We start from the raw sequence: 20801 nt of genomic DNA, 5'->3' as shown, positions 1-20801 counted from the left end.
TACCCTATGTAAAAAAGACAAATAATGTCTCGAGAAATAGACTATTTTAACACCAAAAATTTGTCTTTTTAGTACAAGACACAAAACATATCGGTTTTTTCTGAAACAACTTTGTGAATATGTAACATGTCAAGATATACACGAGGCATTTTTGTTTGTATTTTTTTGACATTTAGAAATATATTTAATATGCATTTCAAATAAAGGGTGCATATGCACCCAGGTGTAGAAACACCTTGTCCCAAGTTGGGGGCATATCTGCAGTTCCCTCCATTCACACCGTGTGTATCCAAAGGAAAATGAACAGAAAAACCTAGTGAGAGAGATAGGTACAAGTTTACTTACTGGGTGTGGCTATTTCTCAGTCAACTCATGTTGCAACTGATAACTAACACGAATCACGAAGCAAATCTAACGGTGTAGGACTTGACTGAGAACGAACTAGCAAAATCCTTACTTAATGCACCTAGCAAAATATGAAGATCCCATACCCACTTGCAGGGAAAAACCATTGAGCCAACCGGAAAGTTACTTACGGAGTACAAGAAAGTACAATGTGTTTTTTATATCATAACTGTATAATCTACTTTTATGATGGAATATTTTCCAGAAGGTAGGCTTGCAGTATTATGAAAGGAACCATATACAATTATGTCCACAAGCCATCTCATCTTAAGCAATACAGTGCATGTGTTACCCAGATAATATGCTGTAGGAACTTCTGTTTTGCATAGCCTTAGCCCTTAAGTTAGATCATTCTAGCAGAACATAATGCTGTTACTTTCCTAACAGCTTACTTAAGGAGCTACAGGGAACATAAAATTGCCTACTTGGACAGTAGATACCAAACACTAAAGAGTAGAATAATGCAGAGCTCATTGTTCCTTCCAGGTCTTTTTGCTGAAGTTACTGAAGGATATGCACAAAGCCAGAATCTGGTCCTTTAAAGCCTTCAAGATGCCCCCAAGAGCTCCTTGATATCATACCCTTGCAACTGAAGAAATAAAAGATCACATATTAGTTATTATCCCCCCTGCTCATGTGCAATATTCTGCTTGTTAGTGAAGTCATAATTCCTAGCAGTTTCAGCAAGAAAATTACTGACACAGATGACAAGACATACCTGTAGAAAGGTAAGCAGTAATATAACTCCTGAGTTCCAAAATGCATGTATTGTAATAGGAGCTAGAAGATTGCGAGTTTGAGCATAAGTAAACCCTAGTGCAACACCTGCATACAACCAAACAAACCAATGGCATTATAATTGCATTCCCCCAAAAAATGTATCAACATAGTGATAGTACTGACGATTTGTCCCGAAGGAAAAACAAATACTGACAACAAATGCCCATGAATGTCATCCTCAGGTCTAATTACAGTTAAATGTTGCATCTTGTGCCTGTTATTTCACGGCAACTTGAGCTTTGGCTGTCAAACTTCCGTAGCCAGCTTTGACTTCTTTCTTCATAAGAAAAGACCACAAGTATGACATACTACATAACGGTCACATCAGATGTTGCAAGCACATAGTGGAGCTGATGTGGATGTTGGTTCACATCGAGATACCTACCACCAAATTGGATTCCCGAGACTTGGGATAACTTGGAAACTACTCACCTCCTATACCACCTATATCTACTCATTCTCTTCCTGAACTGCTTCTGCGCCACTATTTTCCTGATACTGGATAAACTGATATACGTACTTTACTTATCTCTAACAGGAAGCTTCATTAAAGATGGGCGCTCTGCACTCTATTGGTGGCAGGGCGCCATGTGCTGCTGGTTTCCCTAATAGGAGATGCCACAGCATCCCACACAGAAATATGGGTCATATGGCCAAGTTTGTTGCTGAAGGCAAATATAATTGTTGCTCTTAGATTGATTTGATCCCACGTTGGGATTATATAGTACAGGAGACTTGGCTGCTAAGTAAATAGATTACAAATAAGGTAGGACTCTTTTGAGTCGGTTTGCTCTAGACGTGTCCTAATCATACACGTCTAACCCCCCTGCAGTCGGAGCGGGAGCACCGCGGACGTTCAGGCTGGAGCGGAACTCGGTGAAGATAGTCGATGGCAACCCCTTGGTGAAGATATCAGCGTACTGCGAGGATGTGGGAACATGGAGAACACGAACATCTCCAAAGGCTACACGCTCTCGAACAAAATGAAGATCAATCTCCACATGCTTAGTGCGTTGATGTTGAACTGGATTCGTCGAAAGGTAGACGGCGGAGATGTTGTCGCATGATAGACCACGGTAGCTCGCTGAAGTGGGCGACGGAGCTCGGAAAGGAGCTGACGTAACCAACATGCTTCGAGCAACTGCATTAGCGACTCCACGATATTCTGCCTCCGCACTCGATCGGGAGACAGTTTGTTGGCGCTTAGATGACCAAGAGATCAGATTGTCACCAAGGAAAACCCCATACCCAGAAGTCGACTTGCGAGTGTCGGGGCATCCAGCCCAATCGGCATCGGTATAAGCGATAAGTGATGTTGGTGATGAGCGATGTAGCTGCAGGCCATAGTCGACGGTGCCGCGAAGGTACCGGAGAATCCGTTTGACCGCATTAAGATGCGGCTCTCGTGGGTCGTGCATGTACAAGCGGACCTGCCGAACGGCATAGGCGACGTCCGGGCGGGTGAACGATAGATACTCGGAGAGCACCCACCAAGCTCCGATAAGTGGATGGATCAGCGACGGGGCGCCGGTAGCGCCAAGCTTGGACTGTGTGTCAACCGGAGTGGAGCATGGATTGCACTCGGTCATTCTCGCACGGTCAAGGACGTCGAGGATGTACTCGCCGTTGAGAAAGGAACATGCCAGTAGGAGAGCGCGTAACGAGCAACACCAAGAAAATAGTGTAATGCTCCAAGGTCCTTGAGAGAGAACTCGCGCTCTAGAGCTGTGATGGTGTGTCGAAGGAGCTGCTCGAGAAGAGGCCGTCGACACAATATCATCAACATATAACAGCGGAGTAAAGTGTCTCCGTGTTGCGTGTGTAGATAAACGAGAGAGGGGTCCGCACGGGAGCCAACAAATCCAAGTCGTAGAAGATGGTCGGTGAAGCGGCTATACCAAGCTCGCGGTGCACTGCTTAAGCCCATAGAGAGACTTGTTGAGGCGGCATACATGGTCGGGCCGGGAAGCATCAACGAACCACGACGGTTGTGCACAATAGACGGTCTCGGCGAGAGTACCATGGAGAAAGGCATTGTTGATGTCGAGGCTGATGGACGGCCGGTCTTGAGCGACGGCAATGGACAATACTGTCCGAACAGCTTGCCGGCTTGACGACCGGACCGAAAGTCTCACCGTAGTCGACACCGGCGCGTTGGGTGAAGCCCGGAGCACCCAACGTGCTTTGTACCGGTCTAAGGAGCCATCTGGTTTGAGCTTATGACGAAATATCCATTTGCCGAAAACAATATTAGATCCAGGTGGTCTAGGCACAAGATCCCATGTCCGATTGTTTTGCGGTACGTAAATTCATCGACCATTGCGAAGCATGCCATTGAGGATCCTTCGGAGCACCACGGTAGCTTTTCGGAAGCGGACTAAGAACATCAACATGCAGATTAAGGCGATCAACGAGGCCGAGACATACCACGTTTGCCACGAGTGTACATATTGTGAGTATTCTCGGCAAGGGGAGGGCCAACCGGAGCCGTAACCACGGGAGGAGGGGAGGTGGAGGTGGGTTAGGGGAGGCGTGGGTGGTCGGGGGTTAGGCTGAGGCATGGGTGGTCGGGGTGGAGGGTTTGGGAGGATGGGTGGCAGCTCATCAAGGAATGAGAGATCAATGGGAGTAGGTGGTGTTGATATTTTGGAGAAAGGAAATGAATTTTCATCGAAGACAACATGACGGGAGATGATAAGTTTGTGTGTGGAGAGGTCGAGGCAGCGGTAGCCGCGGTGAGAAGAGGAGTATCCAAGGAAGACACAGGCGGTCGTGCGAGGAGCGAGTTTGTGAGCTGTGGTAGCGGAGAGGTTAGGGTAACAAAGACATCCGAAAACCCGAAGTTGGTCGAGAGGAAGAGGGAGGCCATAGAGAACCTCGTGTGGGGTGCGGTGCTCGAAGGGTTTTAGTGGGGTGAAGGTTGAACAAGAAAGTGGAAGTGTTAAGAGCTTCGACCCAATATATTGGAGGCATGCATGCTTGGAAAAGAAGTGATCTAACCATGTTGTTTGTAGAGCGAATGACACGCTCGGCTTTACCGTTTTGAGGGGATGTGTATGGGCAAGACATGCGTAGAGTGGCACCGAGGGACATGAGAAATGTGCGGGCAGCAGTATTGTCAAATTCACGACCATTGTCACACTGCAGGGATTGAATTGTTGTACGAAACTGAGTGGATACATAGGCGAAGAAGTTTTTGAGTGTTGGGAAAGTTTCAGATTTCATGCGTAAGGGAAAAGTCCAAAGGTAATGAGTGAAATCATCTAACACAACTAGGTAGTATTTGTAACCGGATACACTAGGAAGAGGGGAAGTCCACAAATCGCAATGGATTAGTTGAAAAGGTCGAGTAGTGTGAGTAGATGATGAATCAAAAGGTAGACGCACATGTTTCCCTAATTGACAAGCATGACATAACCGATTATCGGTAGCATTTTTATTACAAGGAAAAGAAAAAGCACTTGCTAGGTGCGACAAAGCTTGACTACTAAGATGTCCTAGACGACGATGCCACAAGGTTGCCGATGATGTGGTGGTGGAGAGTGCGTGCGCAGTGGAGGCCGGCAACCGAGAGGGGTAGAGGTCACCGGAACTATTGCACCCGACGATCTCGTTCTTGGTGCGGAAGTCCTTCACGAGAGAGACCAAACGGATCAAACTCAACGGATAGAAGATTATCGGTTGTGAATTTACGAACGGAAATAAGATTTTTAATTAGGTCGGGTGTAACTAAGACATTGTTAAGAGAGAATGAATGGGTAGGAGATGAAAGAGTGGTATGACCGATGTGGGTTGTGGGAATAGTTTGGCCATTGCCGACGATGACATGTGGGTAAGGAGAGCGAGAGGCGAGGATGTGAGAGAGGTTACCCCGATTGCCTGGTCATGTGAGCGGAGGCGCCCGAGTCCATGAACCACTCATTCGAGGATGGTGGTGTCGGGGACATGGTGTTGAAAGCCTGCATGAGTTGGGCTTGGTCGAAGGATGGCGGTGGTGCGGTTGGATTGTATGTGGGTGCAGGTGGCGGGGCGGATGGCGTCGCTCCCGGCGTCCATGGTATAGCCGCTCCCGGTGGCCATGGCATCGGTGATGTAGAGCCATAGGGCCATGGAGGCGGCGCCGATAGCATGGCATGATGAGCCCGAGGCGAGGCCAAGAGGAGGTGGCCGTGGCGGTGGTCCCGGCCACATCCGGATTGACCCAGCCCAAGGGTTCCGCATCGACGGCCGTGGAGCCCGCGATCCCTTCCCGAATGTGTTGGGGGTGCCGCCGCGTTGTTGGGGAGACGCGGAGTGGACGTAACGGCACCGTGCGCCAAAGCGACAGGTTCCAAAGCGCCGGGAAGTTGCGGCGGACTTCCGGCGCCGCGGAGGTCCCGTATTTTCGGCGAGGCCACGCGGTGGTGGAGGTGCGGGGGCTCGCGCGCGACGAAGGCGGACGGGGTCGAGGATGACTCGGACCGCCGCCGCAACGTGAGCTCCTCGAGTAGTAGAGATGAGCGGACGTCAAGAAACGGCGGCAGGGGACGCCGTTTCGGGAGCAACGTGCGCATGTACGCAAGCCGAGGTCCGAGACCGCGAAGCGTGTTCGGACTAGGCGTTTGTCGGTGATGGTCGTGCCCGGCCGCATTGAGCTCGTCGGCGAGAACCTTCGCTTGCGGCGAGTAATCAGCCACGCGTCGGGGAGCCCGTTGGAGACCGTGGAACTCTTGCTCGAGGTAGGAGGAGCGGGTGTCCGCGTTGTCGTGGTAGATGTTGGAGAGGCGCGTCCACAAGGCGTGTGCGGGCGAGTGGCGTCGTGGTGTCAACGATCATGGCGAGAAGCTCGGGCGCGACGGCGCTGCTGAGCCATGACCGGACGATGGCGTCGTTGCGGGCCCACCGTGGCGGGGGTCCGTGGGGTAGGCATACTCGAGGAGATGATCCTCGAGGGCGTACTTCTCAACAGCGTCGGAGAACATGCCGCGCCATTGGAGGTAGTTGGAGGTTGAAAGCTCGAGGGTGACCCGGCACGACGGCGCACGGATGTCGGGGAGTGCGGCCGCGAGCGCCCAGCAGAGCGGCCTTGGCGGTGGCCTCGGCGGCCGGCCGCGAGATCAGCGGCGGAGGGCTCTGACGGCGCCATAGGAGAGGATCAAGAAAACCCTAATCTGATACCATGAAGGCAAATATAATTGTTGCTCTTAGATTGATTTGATCCCACGTTGGGATTATATAGTACAGGAGACTTGGCTGCTAAGTAAATAGATTACAAATAAGGTAGGACTCTTTTGAGTCGGTTTGCTCTAGACGTGTCCTAATCATACACGTCTAACAGTTGCCAACTCAATATGCTCATGCGCTATTGACAAAAATGGTATTCAGGTGGTGTTCTGCATTCGTTCTACATCTTACCAAGCACAAACAGTTGTGGGAATTGATCAGGTGTCAAATGAGCGAAAGCAAATACAGCAGCACTGAGAACCACACAGACTGGAGTAGGAAACCTGCATCCAAATCAAACTATTCAAATACTACTATACATCTGTATCTACAAAAAGTTGCGACATTTATTTTGAAACAGAGGGGGTACAAAATTGCAAGCTCTAGAAAAAAAAATAAGAATGAACTGTTACCACTTAGTCAAGGACACCATTAGGAATCCTCGAAACACAGTCTCCTCCAGAATTGGTGCTAGAACTCCAGTTATGCCCACTAGATAGGCAGTGCTATCAATAATAAAAAAAAGAAAACAAAATCAAGTCCTGATTGCCTGGTCAGACAGCAGCCAGTAAACCACAAAAGCTATCGAGATGATACCTGAGGGTTGATGAGCCGATTAGCGGCAGTAAAAGGACCAGTGAGTCCTTCTGCAGAAATAAAGAGAGGATCCAGATACAGATAACTAGTCAGTTGACAATCATTTCATACGAACTTCAAAGTTCAAGACAAGTCTTTTCTCAACAGAAAATGTATAGGACAGTGTGATACTTGCCAATTGCCATTGGTAGGTGATAAACAGATTGAGTTAGTCTTGCATGAGTAAAGTTGATTGCATAAAGCTAGGCTCAAGTGGGCTTAAGACATTTCAAGAGATTGGTCATATGAAGGAAAACAGATCATTAGGAAGAACTTTTACATTTGGCATATTCTGAGATGTCCAATATAGAGAAATACTTGATTTACCATAATATTAACACTTGATTTACCATAATATTTTTCAATGGATAAATTGGGGTACAAACTGAAGGTGAATGGAGACAGGTTAATGCTAGGTACGTAAGGTCACAGAAGTGTAAGGAGTAACAGTTAATAAATGACGATACACAAGAAAAGTCTGTCTGCTAAAGCATACAACATGCCTGACCTCTCTCTCTGGAGGTTCACCATTCAGATAGGTGATGCCAGCTCCAACTAAAGCAATGGAAATGACTGCAGCAAAGAGGCCAATACCAGCCCATAGAAGCCAGCCATTTCGCAGCTTGAATGGTTCTTTAATATCTGAAAAGTCAAAACTACAGTGTCGACTTACTTCCTAACAGAAAACTGAAAAAAGTCTTAAAGTCATAGTTACAAGGAAATTCAGGTTCTAGCAAAGTATCCGGCAACACTTCCCACAGTTGAAAAATTTCTATCCAAGAAAGAATGTACCACACTCTCTTTGCAAAAGATCAAATGTGTTCATAGTAATAAGATCATGTCCTGACCGTAACGAAAGATATCATCAGGGAATGGCCGGAAGGTATTGGTGATGCTAAATATGACACCAAGCACAATAGCTGTCACGCTCCTGCACAAGATATAGACGAGATTAAATATTTTGGAGGTATGCAATGTACATCCCTTAGTAGATACACACTATCAGCAAAAGAATCAGGTAAGAAGAGATCCATACAGTTGTCCGAGAAAGAGTATTCCTGCCTTCTCATCTATAGTTGCCCCTGCAGCTGAATACCCTAGGTATTGCAATGCCGACTGTTCAACCAATCCTGTCAGAGCAAAGCTGTCTAAAGAACGCTCAGGGTACTTTCTTAGGCTTAACCATGCGCAAATAGACATGACCAACCAGCATACGTATACAAGATAGTTCTTTAAAAGTACTTATCCGGTGCACACGAGTACCTTACTCCACAGCCCACCACGCTGAGCACAAGGGTTTGCCACCCCCATGGCACATCCCACCGGCGGAGGATGGGCCACTCGTCCGAATCCTGCTTGTATCCAACAAAATCGACTGTCAGCAGGATAACATCAGAAAGACATGAATGCTTACAGTCCAAACTAAACATCGGTGTTAGTGTTTCCATTGTACTTGGTAAGGTAACATTACTTCTTATAGATTGACGTTTCACCGATACATTTCCTCCTGATGCATTATGCATACAATCAATGTTTTCAAAATCTTGTACTATATATGTTCTTTCAAGAGCTGAATTCTGCATCAAGCAACAATTTAAGGAAGCACACTGATGCAGCTAACGACTGAGCAGCTGGGTGTCGGCAAATGGAGGGGCGGCGCATCACCTTACTGGAAGACGGAGGCGGCGGATTGTTGTACGATGAGCACGCGAAGTCTCGGCCGCTCCGCAAGCTCCTCCTCCACCGGCCAGTCTCCGGCGGCTGCACCAACCACTGCCGAGCTCCTGCTACCGCCGAAGCTGCCAGGCGGCCAGTCCTCGGGGAGGGATGTGGCTTCCTGTGCTTGGAGAGGAGGCAGGATTTGCATGGGAGCGGCCGGAGGAGGAGAAGGGAGAGCGGGGACGACGACGTGGAGGCCATTAGAGACGCTGCTTTCTTTTCTCTTGCTCTGCCGCTGGAGAAGAAGCCGAGCGGGGATAAGGTGAGGACCTTGTTGTAAATTAGATAAGGCGCGGGACAAATCCAGAAAAGTGGAAACGGAAGATTTCTTCGTTAAGTTTAGGGTTAAAATTGCAAATTGACACACAGCGCTTCTTCTCCTGCAAGACGACCCTCCGCGCTCGGCGGCGGCGATGGCGACGTCGGCGAGCACGTCCGGCGAGTGGCTGACGGGCGCGCTGCAGGAACTTAGGGGCCGGACGGGGGGCGGTCTCGAGCTCGACGGAGACCTCATCTCGGGCCTCGTCTCCTTCTGCGAGCTCGCGCCTCCGCCCGACGCCGCCGACTACCTCGCGGTGCGTACCCCACCCATCAAACACCCCTCCTTCGCCGGAGTGGTACCTTGCATCACATGATTCGTGTCGCCTCGCGCTTGGGCTTGTTGCGTGCGTGTCTGTTTGGTGCGGCGGCCTGATCTGCGCCCGTTTGGGAGCCCTTGGGGGTCTTCTCAGATTAGGGTTTGTGCGATTTGATCTTGGATAACATTAGGATCAGTACCAGTTTGGATCAACCTTTAGAGCCTGATGATAAATTGTTACTTTCGATAGTCTGATCATCGGTGCGTTGCAACTTCCGTTGGGAAGTTTGCTACATTGTGCTCTACCGGTTTGCTGTTTTTGGTTGATGATTTTCTGTGGATTTTTTTTTTTTTTTGCATGGAGAGGATAAATTGATGGATGACCCAAGCATGTCATTTTAGACTTATATTACTCCCTCGGTTCACTATTATAAGATGTTTTAGATTTTTCAACATGGACTAGATACGACTAGATATGGACTGAAATGACTGAACCTACACACTGAAATGCTTCTAGATACATGCATTTTCGAAAAAATATAAACCATCTTATAATAGCGAACAGAGGGAGTATTTGATTGAGTAGGGATATTGGTGCTTGATGAATCATATCATATGGGTTCGATTTTATAACCTGATGCGTCTTTGTAAATATGTTTGAGCATTTTATCGTCTATATTGCTGGTAATGTGGAGCTTGTGCTATTGACCTGAGTTGTAATTAGTCATGATGCAACCGGTCCGGTCCGGTTTGGCCCTAGCATTGGACCTCCAAACCTTTTAGAAAATCAGAGGTTCACGGTTCGGACCGATCCTCTCCTTGTAGGGTAAAGGGGTATCCAAGGTTCGCCCCTATCTAGCTACTGCTAGCACAAAGCTGTCAAGAGGAACGGGGATATAGGAACTGCTAGCACAGCCGGACCGGTGGCGCCGTCGGGGACGCGCAACGGAACGGCACGGCGTCACTATCGACCAGCGACCTTCACGCAGCCGTCTCCGGAGCGGCGCTGGCGGCCACACCCGGCGGCGGTGCTCGCAGGAGCGCGTGGCGGCGGCGATACAGAGGGAGAGAAAGGGCGCGGAGGGGCATGGGAGAACCGGCGGCTCGCCCTGGTGTTGCCGGGAAGGTCGGCGACGGCTGGGGAGGTCGGAATCGACGGCGGCGTCAGAGACCGGCGTCGGGGAAGATGGGATCGGCGGTGGCGATTCCGAGCGTCCCGGCTCGCGTGGCTTGACAGGGAGGACGAGGAAGACGAGGCGGTGACGATGGCGTGGACGGCTTGGCTCGCCGGGGCTCCAATCCGTGCGGCCCCCTTTTTTCCGGCGAACCTGCGTCAGTTGATGCACGTTGAAGACGATGGCGGCCGGCGCCTTCGTATCGATGGAGGAGCGGTTCGATCCTAGGGTCGTAAGGATCGGAACCTGTTGGACCCAAAAAAATTACGGACCAAACCTATAACCTGATGGTAACAAAATATAGGTGCGGGACGGAGGTCCAACGGGCCGACCCGGACCAGTTACATCTATAGTAATTAGATCTTAAGAGAAACTTAGACCAGTACATAATTAGCCTGGCCCTGTCTGGTTGATGCTTGATTAGCCAAATCCAGGCCAATCTGGTTGACATATGTATATTATCTTCTGGATGCCCACGTTTCTGCATATGTTGTGGTGTATGATGGACGTGGTTTGCTTTCTTGTGAACATGTCACCTTGACTAGTGGTAGGTTGTAACTATTGGTTGGGGGCAGTGACACACTCAACCCAATGGATGCCTTTCTCAAATTTTGCGTGTGGCCTTCTGTGTTATAACGGAGCTCTAGTTCCACTGGTTTTTGAAGTTTTGTTTGGTGCTATACATACTCCACACTGCTTCTTCTGAATGACACCACTATTTTGTCAGGTTACCATGTTTTATATTATTCTGCACACCAATGAATGTGGAAACTACTGTTACTTAGTTAAAACATTGACAATATCATGCACTGTTCAATGTTGCAGAATATTGTTGGAGTAGAAGCTGCGCAGGACCTCATTCAGGAGTACTTGCAGAGGAGGGGCTATATTGATCCCTCAAAAGGAACTGGAAGCTCACAGTTTTCTAGCCTCCAGCCTTATGTGAAGCCATCTGCTGATGCAGAAACTGCCCAAACAAAGAAGCAAACACGCACACTGAAAGATCAAGCATCTTCTTCAAGTCAGAGCTCCAAGAGTCAATCAGATAGTGCTGAGCCCCAGGCTGCCTCCAGGAGAGGTCCAAAAAAGAAGGGAGGAAAGGCCATCTCGCTTGCTGAGGCAGCGAAGGGTTCTATTGTCTTCAAGCAGGGGAAGCCTTGTTCATGCCAAGCACGCCAGCACAATCTTATCAGCAATTGCTTATCATGTGGCAAAATTGTGTGTGAACAAGAGGGCGAGGGACCCTGTAGTTTCTGTGGTGCACTTGTCTTAATGGAAGGCAGTACATATGCCGGTTTAACTGATGCTGGAGTTCCTAGTTCAGAAACAGAAGCTGCAGCTGAAGCTTATGCAAAGAGGCTTGTTGACTATGACAGAAACTCTGCTGCAAGGACTAAAGTTTATGATGACCAAAGTGACTATTTTGAAATGGAAGGAAATAGTTGGCTCTCATCAAAGGTAATCTACATTTGATAGTTACTCCCTCCGTTCCATATTAGTTGTTGCTGATGTTATACCGACACTTCTCCATTCATTGATCTTCACTATACTATATCTTAGTGATTAAGGATGGTCATACTGAGAGCTGTATCTATTAACCAAAATGTTCTTATATGTGTATATTATAGGATCTATGCTAAGTATTCTTTGTACAGCCTGTTTCTGCAATTAACTCAGGGTACTCCTAAAATTTAAACGTATATCATGTAACTTCAGAACATGTATGATAAAGCATGTAAGTTAATGGATTAGACAATGATAAGAAATCTCTCGCAACTATTTTGAGATATCTAATGAGAAAGCATGCATGAGAAAGCTAGTTGTTCATATTTAATGATATATGCAAGAATATTTACTATAGTTTTCTATTTTTCCCACTTCAGGAAAAGTCAGACCTAAAGAAGGTGCACGATGAAGCTGAGGATGCAGCTGAAAAACAAAAAGGGAAAGTGACTGTCACGTTTGATTTGGTGGGCCGTAAGGTAGTGACTCTTAGTTCTCGAAGGCTCAGTTCATGGTTTAGAAGCTTTCAGGAAAGGAAAAAAAACATTTGAATGCGGATATAATTTTGCGAGTATCTCCTGCAGGTAATTTTGAACAACGACGAAGCTGCAGAGGCGGAATCTGGTCAGGGGATCATGAGACCATTAGAACAGAAGCATCAGGTGCAACGCATACAGCCAAGTCCCACGACCAGAGAGCAGCCATTTTTCATCGAAACAGGACCAGTGAAGCCAAGAACTGACAGAGTAAAACAGAACAAGAAACTCACGAAGAATGGCTTGTGCCTAGAGGTAACTGGAAGGGTGCAGCACGACGACAAGGATCCCCAGAGCTTTCTTGGCGGCAAGATGAAGAAGGGTGATCATATTGCATACAGTTCCTTCGGTCAAGCTCGTGAAGGCGATGACTACGAATGTTCCCTTGATTTTGATTGAGCATTGGTACTGAATTGTTATGGTTGCCGGGGTGCATTCACATTGTACTAAAGTATCCATTTCCTGTGGGTTGGATTATGGTTTAGTCATGTTCTACAGCTGGAGAAGGCATTTTGGAAAGGCTGTACAACAATTATGACCCCGAATCAAGTTTTTCATATGATACCTTGGGCCTAATGTTGTGTAAAAATGGTCAGATCCGGTTCTTCCATGTTCTTGCAATGCATGTTTCTGATCTGCGGAAGTGTTACACTTTATGTTCTAAATTAATTTACTCAACTTTACTCTATGCATGCATATACTCTATGTTATACATTAATTGACTCAATTTTATCTATGTATGCATGTATCTATATGTATACACGAGTTAATTAATGAAGAAAGTTCACTTTTAGTCCTAGAATTTCCATTTGATTCAAAAGAAACCTTGAACTCTCAGAATCATTTACTTTTAGTCCTTAATCGATTGATCTAGGTAAATATCTGCCACGGGTGGCAAACATCTTTAACGCAATGGTGTAAGGGTAGAGAGGCTGCCTTCGTGTCACATGCTTCAAGTGAATTAGGAGAGAAAGAAATTGAGCAAACAATTGGTTTAGGGGACGTGGGGGTTCAAATATTTTGCACTAAGATGTTGGTTTTTTTTCCCCATCTCAACTAGATTGGAACAAGTCTAGTTCAAAACCAATTTGGTTGGTTGACTGTTTCTTCTTTCCATATTAGCGATTTTCTCAACTCAACCGATGAGAGATGTAAAGTAAACCATTCTAGGAGTTCAAGGTCCATTCTAAACTAGAAATCTAGAAATATTTTTTAAGACAAAAAGTGAACTTCCCGACAGTTGAAGGACTAGAAGTGTTCTTAATTAATCTAGGACAGAGGGAATATACAATTTCACACTTAAACGACACTTACCAACACAACATCTTCGCCTTGGGGCACTCCATACTGCAAACACATTACAAAGTTCATGCTTACAAGTGCTGTAATTTCACGTTACTGCCAATCAAATGATACAATTCTACGAAGGGTATATATATTTTTCTTGTAAAGCAAGCGTGTAGACTAGGCAAAACAGTCACTGTCTGTTTGCTCTCTTTAAGTTAACAGTTAGGACCGACGTACATGGTCCAAATGGCATTTGTTACTTTATACACACCACGTCACATGAGACTCCTTGGCCAACCCCAACAAGCGAAATTCCGAGCACAAACTGGACAAGTCTCAGAACGTTACACTCACGGCACTGATGTAAAATAAGTAAATAATATGGTTCTGCACTGGCATCAACCATAACTCATTTGGTGATTCACCCAAACCAGCAACCCGTTGTCGCCACGGCTGCCAGCTAGTTGCTCTTTGGCAGACCCCTTCAAGGTTGTGGTTCGTGCTGGGGTGTGGCAGGAGAATCTGGTGCTATGGTGAAATGCACCCCTCGTCCTTGCCCAGACTGGAGAATGAATGCCACCTCTGTTGCTGCTAACGCAGCTGCCTCCTGAACATAAGTACAGTAGAAACACCCAACAAGTTAGTGATTACAAGAATTTTAAGGTGTTCCCAACAAATATAGAAGAATAGAATAAAACAAAGTAGCATATGATGCCAGTGTAGTGACCTGTCGATGTCTGCGACGCTGCAAAATACTAATTGCCCAAGCCATTATATAAAATGGCAGAAGGAAACCAGCAGCACGCAGTAAGAAAAGCTAGCAAATAAGGAACAACAAACGTCAAATACTAATGATAATGTTCAACGAGATGGTGCCTACAGTATATCTTAAAGAACGTTCTTTCTCTTACTGAAAACATTGCTGAAGTATCGTCATCGTCTTCATCAGTTAGAGTCAATGCATGCCTCAGTAATAGGAGAGCCATTAACTGCATATACAGGAAACGTGAATACATAAGCAATATGCATTTTTGTTACATGTTCAGCTAAATGTAAATACATATGTAGTGTAGGAACTCACCACAAGAGCAGCAGAACGGCAAAAGGCAGCAGTGCTGGCATTCGTAGCTGAATAATCATCATACTCAGCTTCCATAATGTGGTTTTGTGCTACTGCAAGGATCCTAGGATCACGCAAGTCAAATGCTGTACCAGTAATGGTCCAGCCACCACTGCACACCCCAGAAAAAAGGTAAACAACAATGGGATACTATAAGCATGACATCAGAAATACAAAGCAAAGAACTTATGAAGTAGAGTCGAGTATCCATGACTGGAATGAAACAAATTCAGGATGACATGCCTTATATCAATGGTAGTTTCATCAGGATGGGGTCTGGGAGGTGCAGTGTAGCCATGTTCATACGGCTGCATGAAGGTAAATTCCAACAACATTCAGGATCGTATCTGGGTGTAGGGGAATATTTTATAAATCATCTACATGTAAATTCACCTCATGACAGATTTCACAGGTTACATCTCCTTTCTCATTGCACCATCTCTGTACACAAGCCCTATGCGCATACTGCACATAAACCAAAATATGTGAGAACATTATCCATGCGCATTATCTAGGCAGAGACATCAATTAAGAAAAGATAAAGAGAGAAATAGCTTCATTAACATATTGGACAAAAATGAGAGCATGGCAACAAGAATCAACTTGAAGATCTATTCAAGAAGAACGTAAGGACTGGTGTGACACATATGGAACACAGAGAGCTTGATTGTACTTTTCACATGCTTGAATATAAGAATGTACCTGACTTATTCGGGTTCACAAAGAATAGAGCATTACTACTAAGTAGAGCAAATTTCATTCAAGTATTCTGAATATATAAACGCATGTTATTCAAAATTCTGATTATTCAGATAGATGCTAGTTATGAAAATACAGGTGGTGCACTGTGAATTCTTGTGTGGTGGCTACATGAGTACTGTATTCATACCAATAGTAACTGAAATTGGGAGTGTTTAGTTGTCTTTCGGAAGTTAATCAAATCAGTGTTCCAAGCAATAGCCAGCATTTAAAGGATAGAGTTGACACCTCATGAAAGAAACAAGATAAGCAGATTGACTAACGAGAGACCCACATATCACCATAATAAACACCAGTGCCACAAATTGATCTTGTCAAATCTTCCAGATAATCAATCAAGCATGAATTAATAGCAACCAAAACTTCAATTAATCAAAAGAAAAGGCGTAGTTTATGGAATAATGTGGACCTTAACACTGCCAGTGCAGGCACATGGGCTCTCCAGATTTTTGATTTCATCTTCCTCCTGACAAATACGACACTCCATCATCTGGAGAAGAGGTTCTTCTTCAGGAACCATGCTGTCTCCAACTCCAAAAAAGGAATGTGCTGCAGAGGGTAGCAGCGCAGTGGCGTCCCTTGATGAGGAGCTTTTGGGTGCTCCAGTGGCCTCAATGGGTTCAGGCACCATTAGGCGATCAACATTGAGCATTAGGTGATCCTTCATCGTTGCAAATAAATAACAACCTTTCGAACAAAATAATTCTTTTCTAGATCCTATTAGATCTTCTCAGAGTATGAATCTGATTGCTATATCAATCCTAGAAACCTGCATGAAAGGAAAAAAAAAAGATTTAACTACTGACGTGATTTCTCAAAAACATCCACAACAGAACATGCATGTGACAGCTGAAAACCTACAATTGAACAATTACGAAGCGGGTGATGAAATTTTCCTAATTCACAGTGAGGCGTGGGCGCCCTTGGTGAGAGATATAGGCACCAACTATTCAAGCTCCACCTTTCTGCATGGAAGTTACGGTTTCAGCAAATCTCGCAGTAAAGCCAGAACAACTTATAACTTGCATTAAGTCTCAAAATGTAGTAACCAACAGGTTCATAAATAATGTTTCTACTTCCTACAGACACCTTCAACCGCTTACTATATGGAAAACAAATTTGTTCTCCAAATAGCATTTGCCCCTCCCAATATTTTTGAAGCAGTAGACATGTTTCCAAAAGAATGACAAAACTAAATCCTGATAGTTTCCTGAAGACCACCTCGCGTATAAATCACAAGCAGTGGAAACCGATGCTCCCAAATGCTAACCAGAGAACCAAATTCCTAACATACCAAATTATACAATGTACCATCAGCACCACGTCTGCCTCTAAAAATCAGCTGGGAACCAAACTATTTTTTATGAGTTGCTCTTCAATAAGAATGATTACAATGAAGGTTGGGCATCAGACAATAAGATCGATTGCAAAATTAAGTTGCTTTGCTCTTTGGACGTTGGTGAGAAATTGAGGATGCTCCCACCGTCATCCTCATATTTATCATCCGAGTAGGCAAGGCGATGAATGAAAACACACAAACACAAAGTCCGCTATGGATGAAAACTACATAGTTACATAGTTCCCACCAATCATCGCGGATCCAGAGAAAACATAGTATCTAAATTTTCCTCTGTATCAACCGCGCAGAGCAGAGCAACAACAAATTTACTCCCCAAAATACTCCAAGAACGGGTTCGGGAGGCACACAACGCCCAAACCGAAACGAAACGCACCGATTATCTCCAATCGCGGAGCCCCGACACCACCAGACTACCAAACGACACCGAATCCGTGGAAACCTCCCCCAAATTCCCCTCTCCCTTGACGAAATGCCGCCGCCGAGGAGCACCAGCCGCACCAACCGATTCCGCACAAATTAGCAAGCCCGGCGACCAAATCTCTGCGCCCCAGCACTAAAATCCCAGCACAACACCGCGGCGAACAGACCTATCGGAAAATTTTGGAAGCGGTGAAGAATTTTTTTACCAGGATAGAACTCCAGTGCGGCTCCGGCCTCGGCCTCCTCGATCTCGCCTCCCCGTGGTGGTTCGCTGGTGCCGATATATGCCGGCGATTCCGATGGGGCGCTGCGCCGTGGGGCCCACGCGCGGGTAGGTCACCTTCCACAGCGCGGCGCTCGGGCCCTACCTGCCAGCGATGGTGCCCTGCTGCTGGCCCCCGTTCAGATGACCAACACAAAAATGAAATGATAGAAGATTGTGTGGTACTACTATAGGAAATATTATTATTCGTGTGTAAGAAAGAGGGAGAAAGAAGTGTATATGTAGTTTACATAACACAAAAAGAAATTTTATTGGGTAGGTTTGAAATGCTCACCCGCCTAGGCACCGGCGTCCCTGCCCTTCTAAATGGTGAATGGGGGCACCTCCTCCTCGCCAATATTTGGAGAACAAGAACATGTTTACCACATGGTGAGGCTTTCTTTGGCACAACCCTGGAATAGGATGGTCTTTAGATTGTGTTGTCCCTATTTGTAGCATTGGTTCGGTGCACGTTGCGTGAGACGCTATTATGAGGATGGCACCAATATGTTTTTTTTGGGAGGGGTAAAATTAGTTTGCAAATGTCATGAATCTATTATGTTATTTGGAGCAATTCGTACCATTGCCGAGTGCAAAGAAAGCTACTCTTATGAAAGCCAATTGGGGTGGAAATGTCGGAGAACAAATTCTTGAAATGTGCGGCATTGTTATTTTTTGTTAATAATGCATCAAGCTGACCCCCATCGTAAGGATCGGAGGGGAGGGTTTAAAGATTAGCCGAGCATCATCAACAAATTTAACCTAGCATTCGTAATGGCATCGAGTGATCAGAATATGTTGGTTTATAGACAAGAAAAAGATCGATGTTTGAGTTTTCCTTGGGGCTTATTTGATTAAAAGGTTTCTCTTTACTGTTTTGTTGAAAAACTAGACCTTTTTTAAAAAAATCTTATGTGGACTGTTTGAATTCTAGGACTAAACCACATACAAATTTTACCTAAGAATTCCTTAGCATTACATTTAAAAGAATATGTCATATTGAATTAGAACTACTTTAAAGTATTTCTTTTTTTCATGCAATACAGTCAAACAACCTTTGGTACACAATTGCACATTCAATCATGTATTATTTTTACACTCAATCATGTGGATTTCAGTGGGCATCGCATTGTCAACCTACGACCTTCCATTCTTTTTTTTATCAAAGAGGCCCAATCTTGTTCTAGCTCAAGTTGTCCCTTTTTTTGATTGATCAGTTCCTATCAGATTTGTCTGACACCGTGGTTGATTTGCCAGGGAGACACATTGGTGATGAATTTGAGCACTAACCCATGTGCTATTGTCAATACTATACAGCAGCAGCTGACATCCATTAAAAACAGGAAATACCAATGTCCTGTTTTGCGGGGAATTCAAGTCAACACCAATACTTGCCTTGGTTGTTTGGTTATCGAGCAAGATTGCATGAAAGGTCTGTACGCAGCACAATCAACAGATGCACATGTATTGTCAGGCAAAGAATGTCATTCAGAATCAATAAGCAAAATCCCGTCAATGGGTTCACACTTTCTCATGTTGAGATTGAGTTCCTGGACAGTGCTACAGGCCCCATGATAGTCCGGGCAAGAATCGTCCCCGGAGATGAAACGATGCAGCAGTCCCCCGACCTCGACGCAGCTCTCCCCTGCCATCTTCTTCATCCCTCCTTCCCTCATCACCCTCCTCGCCTTGGCCGCCTCGTCCCACGACCCAATGTCGGAGTAGATGTTGGCGACCATCACATAGTTCCCGCTTCTCCTGGGCTCCAGCTCAAGCAACCTCTCCTGCACCTTGCTGACGATGCCAATGCAGTCCTTGGAGCTGTGCAGCTGGCAGGCGCCCAACAATGTCCTCCAGACAACCGGGTCAGCCTCGACAGGCATGTCCATAACAAAGTCATAAGCTTCCTGGAGGCGACCGTTGCGCCCTAGGACATCAACCATGGCGCTGTAGTGTCTCATCATCGGCTCAATCCCGTACACATGCCGCATCTCGCGGAAGAACCGACGCCCCTCGTCGACCAGCCCAGCATGGCTACATGCGCAGAGCAGGCCGAGAAATGTGACGTAATTGGGCGCGACTGATGCACCCTTCATCCTCTCGAACAGCTTCAGCGCTTCCCAGGCTAACCCGTTCTGCGCAAACCCCAGGATCATCGCGCTCCAGGTCCGGACATTCCGTGCGGGCATCCTCTCGAACAGGCGCCACGCGTAGCGTACCAAGCCGCACTTCGCGTACATGTTGACCGCCGCCGTGCCGAGCTGAAGCGTCATGTCGAGCCGCCGGGCGACGACCTGCCCGTGCGCCCACTTGCCGAGCGGCAAGTTGCCCAGCTCCGCGGCGGCGGACAGCATGCACACGAACGTTGTCTGGTCAGGCTCGAACCCAGCTTCTACCATCGCTGCGAAGAGGCCGGCGCACCGGTCGTGGCAGTCGTTGTCGACGCACGCGGTGAGCGCCGTGTTCCAGGACACCACGGTCCGGCGCGGCATTTCGTCGAACACCTGCATGGCGCGCGCCGGTTGGCCGCAGGATGAGTACGCGGCCATGAGGGCGTTCCGTACGTAGACAACGGAGTATTCTAGGCCGTCTTTGATGGCCTCAGCGTGCGTGGAGGCGACGAGGGGGAGGGAGCAAGGGGCAAGGCGCGAGAGGGCCTTTAGGAGGTGCGGGAGCGTGTGCGCGTCGGGGCGAAGGCCGTCGCGGCGGAGGCGGAGGAAGAGGGAGGCTGCGGCGGAGGGTTCAGGCGAGGAGGCGAGCGGGGGGAGCAGGAGGTTGAAGTGCTCCAGGGGCGGAGACGGGAGGGACAGGAGGAGGCGCTGCGCAAGCGCAAGGTGGAGGTTGGGGGAGGGCAGGGAAATGATGCGGCGGAGGAGGATGGGAGCGAGAGTAGGGAGGCGGCCGGAAGTGAGGAGGTGGGCGTGGAGCTGCCGTATGTGGTGCACGGTGGCGGCGCCGGCGATGAGAGCGGCCAGGGCAGTGGCCATGCCATGGAGTGTTCGACGCCGCTTTGCTAGAGTAGACCGCCGCCGGTGTTTGGGTTGGGTTGGGCTGGGCTGG

The 20801-nt window shown here is 47.1% G+C and overlaps 4 protein-coding genes across 5 annotated transcripts; 1 reads left to right on the top strand and 3 right to left on the bottom strand.

Annotated features, from left to right (window-relative positions):
- Positions 1 to 540: 540 nt before the first annotated feature.
- LOC124652331 (membrane-embedded CAAX protease MroQ-like) lies at positions 541 to 8998 on the bottom strand. The gene is made up of 10 exons (XM_047191355.1): positions 8689 to 8998; positions 8287 to 8375; positions 8060 to 8167; positions 7872 to 7954; positions 7532 to 7665; positions 6985 to 7034; positions 6801 to 6893; positions 6580 to 6671; positions 1124 to 1230; positions 541 to 994 (listed from the first exon to the last, which is right to left on the bottom strand). Exons 1-10 carry the CDS (start codon positions 8941 to 8943, stop codon positions 953 to 955), a joined length of 1053 nt encoding a protein of 350 aa, XP_047047311.1. The 5' UTR covers positions 8944 to 8998; the 3' UTR covers positions 541 to 952.
- Positions 8999 to 9135: 137 nt separating this feature from the next.
- Positions 9136 to 13221, top strand: LOC124652302. The gene is made up of 4 exons (XM_047191318.1): positions 9136 to 9317; positions 11320 to 11952; positions 12378 to 12476; positions 12582 to 13221. Exons 1-4 carry the CDS (start codon positions 9156 to 9158, stop codon positions 12930 to 12932), a joined length of 1245 nt encoding a protein of 414 aa, XP_047047274.1. The 5' UTR covers positions 9136 to 9155; the 3' UTR covers positions 12933 to 13221.
- A 772-nt stretch (positions 13222 to 13993) lies between these two features.
- LOC124652301 lies at positions 13994 to 17799 on the bottom strand. Of its 2 annotated transcripts, none has more exons than XM_047191316.1 (8): positions 17686 to 17799; positions 16109 to 16468; positions 15334 to 15405; positions 15184 to 15248; positions 14902 to 15052; positions 14732 to 14809; positions 14548 to 14637; positions 13994 to 14427 (listed from the first exon to the last, which is right to left on the bottom strand). In XM_047191316.1, exons 2-8 carry the CDS (start codon positions 16364 to 16366, stop codon positions 14305 to 14307), a joined length of 837 nt encoding a protein of 278 aa, XP_047047272.1. In that variant the 5' UTR covers positions 16367 to 16468; positions 17686 to 17799; the 3' UTR covers positions 13994 to 14304. The 2 variants fall into 2 exon arrangements, with proteins under 2 accessions (XP_047047272.1, XP_047047273.1); XM_047191317.1 differs by lacking the exon at positions 17686 to 17799 and adding an exon at positions 16561 to 16601.
- Positions 17800 to 19225: 1426 nt separating this feature from the next.
- On the bottom strand, positions 19226 to 20728 carry LOC124652300 (pentatricopeptide repeat-containing protein At2g36730-like). Its single transcript, XM_047191315.1, has one exon. It carries the CDS (start codon positions 20726 to 20728, stop codon positions 19226 to 19228), a length of 1503 nt encoding a protein of 500 aa, XP_047047271.1.
- Positions 20729 to 20801: the final 73 nt, after the last annotated feature.

Source organism: Lolium rigidum, chromosome 5, assembly GCF_022539505.1.
Source record: "Lolium rigidum isolate FL_2022 chromosome 5, APGP_CSIRO_Lrig_0.1, whole genome shotgun sequence".
Lineage (NCBI taxonomy): Eukaryota > Viridiplantae > Streptophyta > Magnoliopsida > Poales > Poaceae > Lolium > Lolium rigidum.
The sequence above is the reverse complement of the archived record's forward strand: the minus strand, read 5'-3'. Positions and strand labels throughout refer to the sequence as shown.

What these genes read in the sequence shown, in the direction of transcription:
- LOC124652331 (XM_047191355.1), bottom strand. Translation starts at nt 8,943, where the DNA reads ATGGCCTCCACGTCGTCGTCCCCGCTCTCCCTTCTCCTCCTCCGGCCG. An exon ending in TGATGATATCTTTCGTTACG is followed by an intron (nt 7,666 to 7,871) that starts GTCAGGACATGA and finishes TTGACTTTTCAG; the next exon opens with ATATTAAAGAACCATTCAAG. An exon ending in ATCGGCTCATCAACCCTCAG is followed by an intron (nt 6,894 to 6,984) that starts GTATCATCTCGA and finishes TATTATTGATAG; the next exon opens with CACTGCCTATCTAGTGGGCA.
- LOC124652302 (XM_047191318.1), top strand. Translation starts at nt 9,156, where the DNA reads ATGGCGACGTCGGCGAGCACGTCCGGCGAGTGGCTGACGGGCGCGCTG. An exon ending in ATAGTTGGCTCTCATCAAAG is followed by an intron (nt 11,953 to 12,377) that starts GTAATCTACATT and finishes TTCCCACTTCAG; the next exon opens with GAAAAGTCAGACCTAAAGAA. An exon ending in TTGATTTGGTGGGCCGTAAG is followed by an intron (nt 12,477 to 12,581) that starts GTAGTGACTCTT and finishes TATCTCCTGCAG; the next exon opens with GTAATTTTGAACAACGACGA.
- LOC124652301 (XM_047191316.1), bottom strand. Translation starts at nt 16,366, where the DNA reads ATGAAGGATCACCTAATGCTCAATGTTGATCGCCTAATGGTGCCTGAA. An exon ending in GAAACTACCATTGATATAAG is followed by an intron (nt 15,053 to 15,183) that starts GCATGTCATCCT and finishes TGGGGTGTGCAG; the next exon opens with TGGTGGCTGGACCATTACTG. An exon ending in GCCGTTCTGCTGCTCTTGTG is followed by an intron (nt 14,810 to 14,901) that starts GTGAGTTCCTAC and finishes CTGTATATGCAG; the next exon opens with TTAATGGCTCTCCTATTACT.
- LOC124652300 (XM_047191315.1), bottom strand. Translation starts at nt 20,728, where the DNA reads ATGGCCACTGCCCTGGCCGCTCTCATCGCCGGCGCCGCCACCGTGCAC.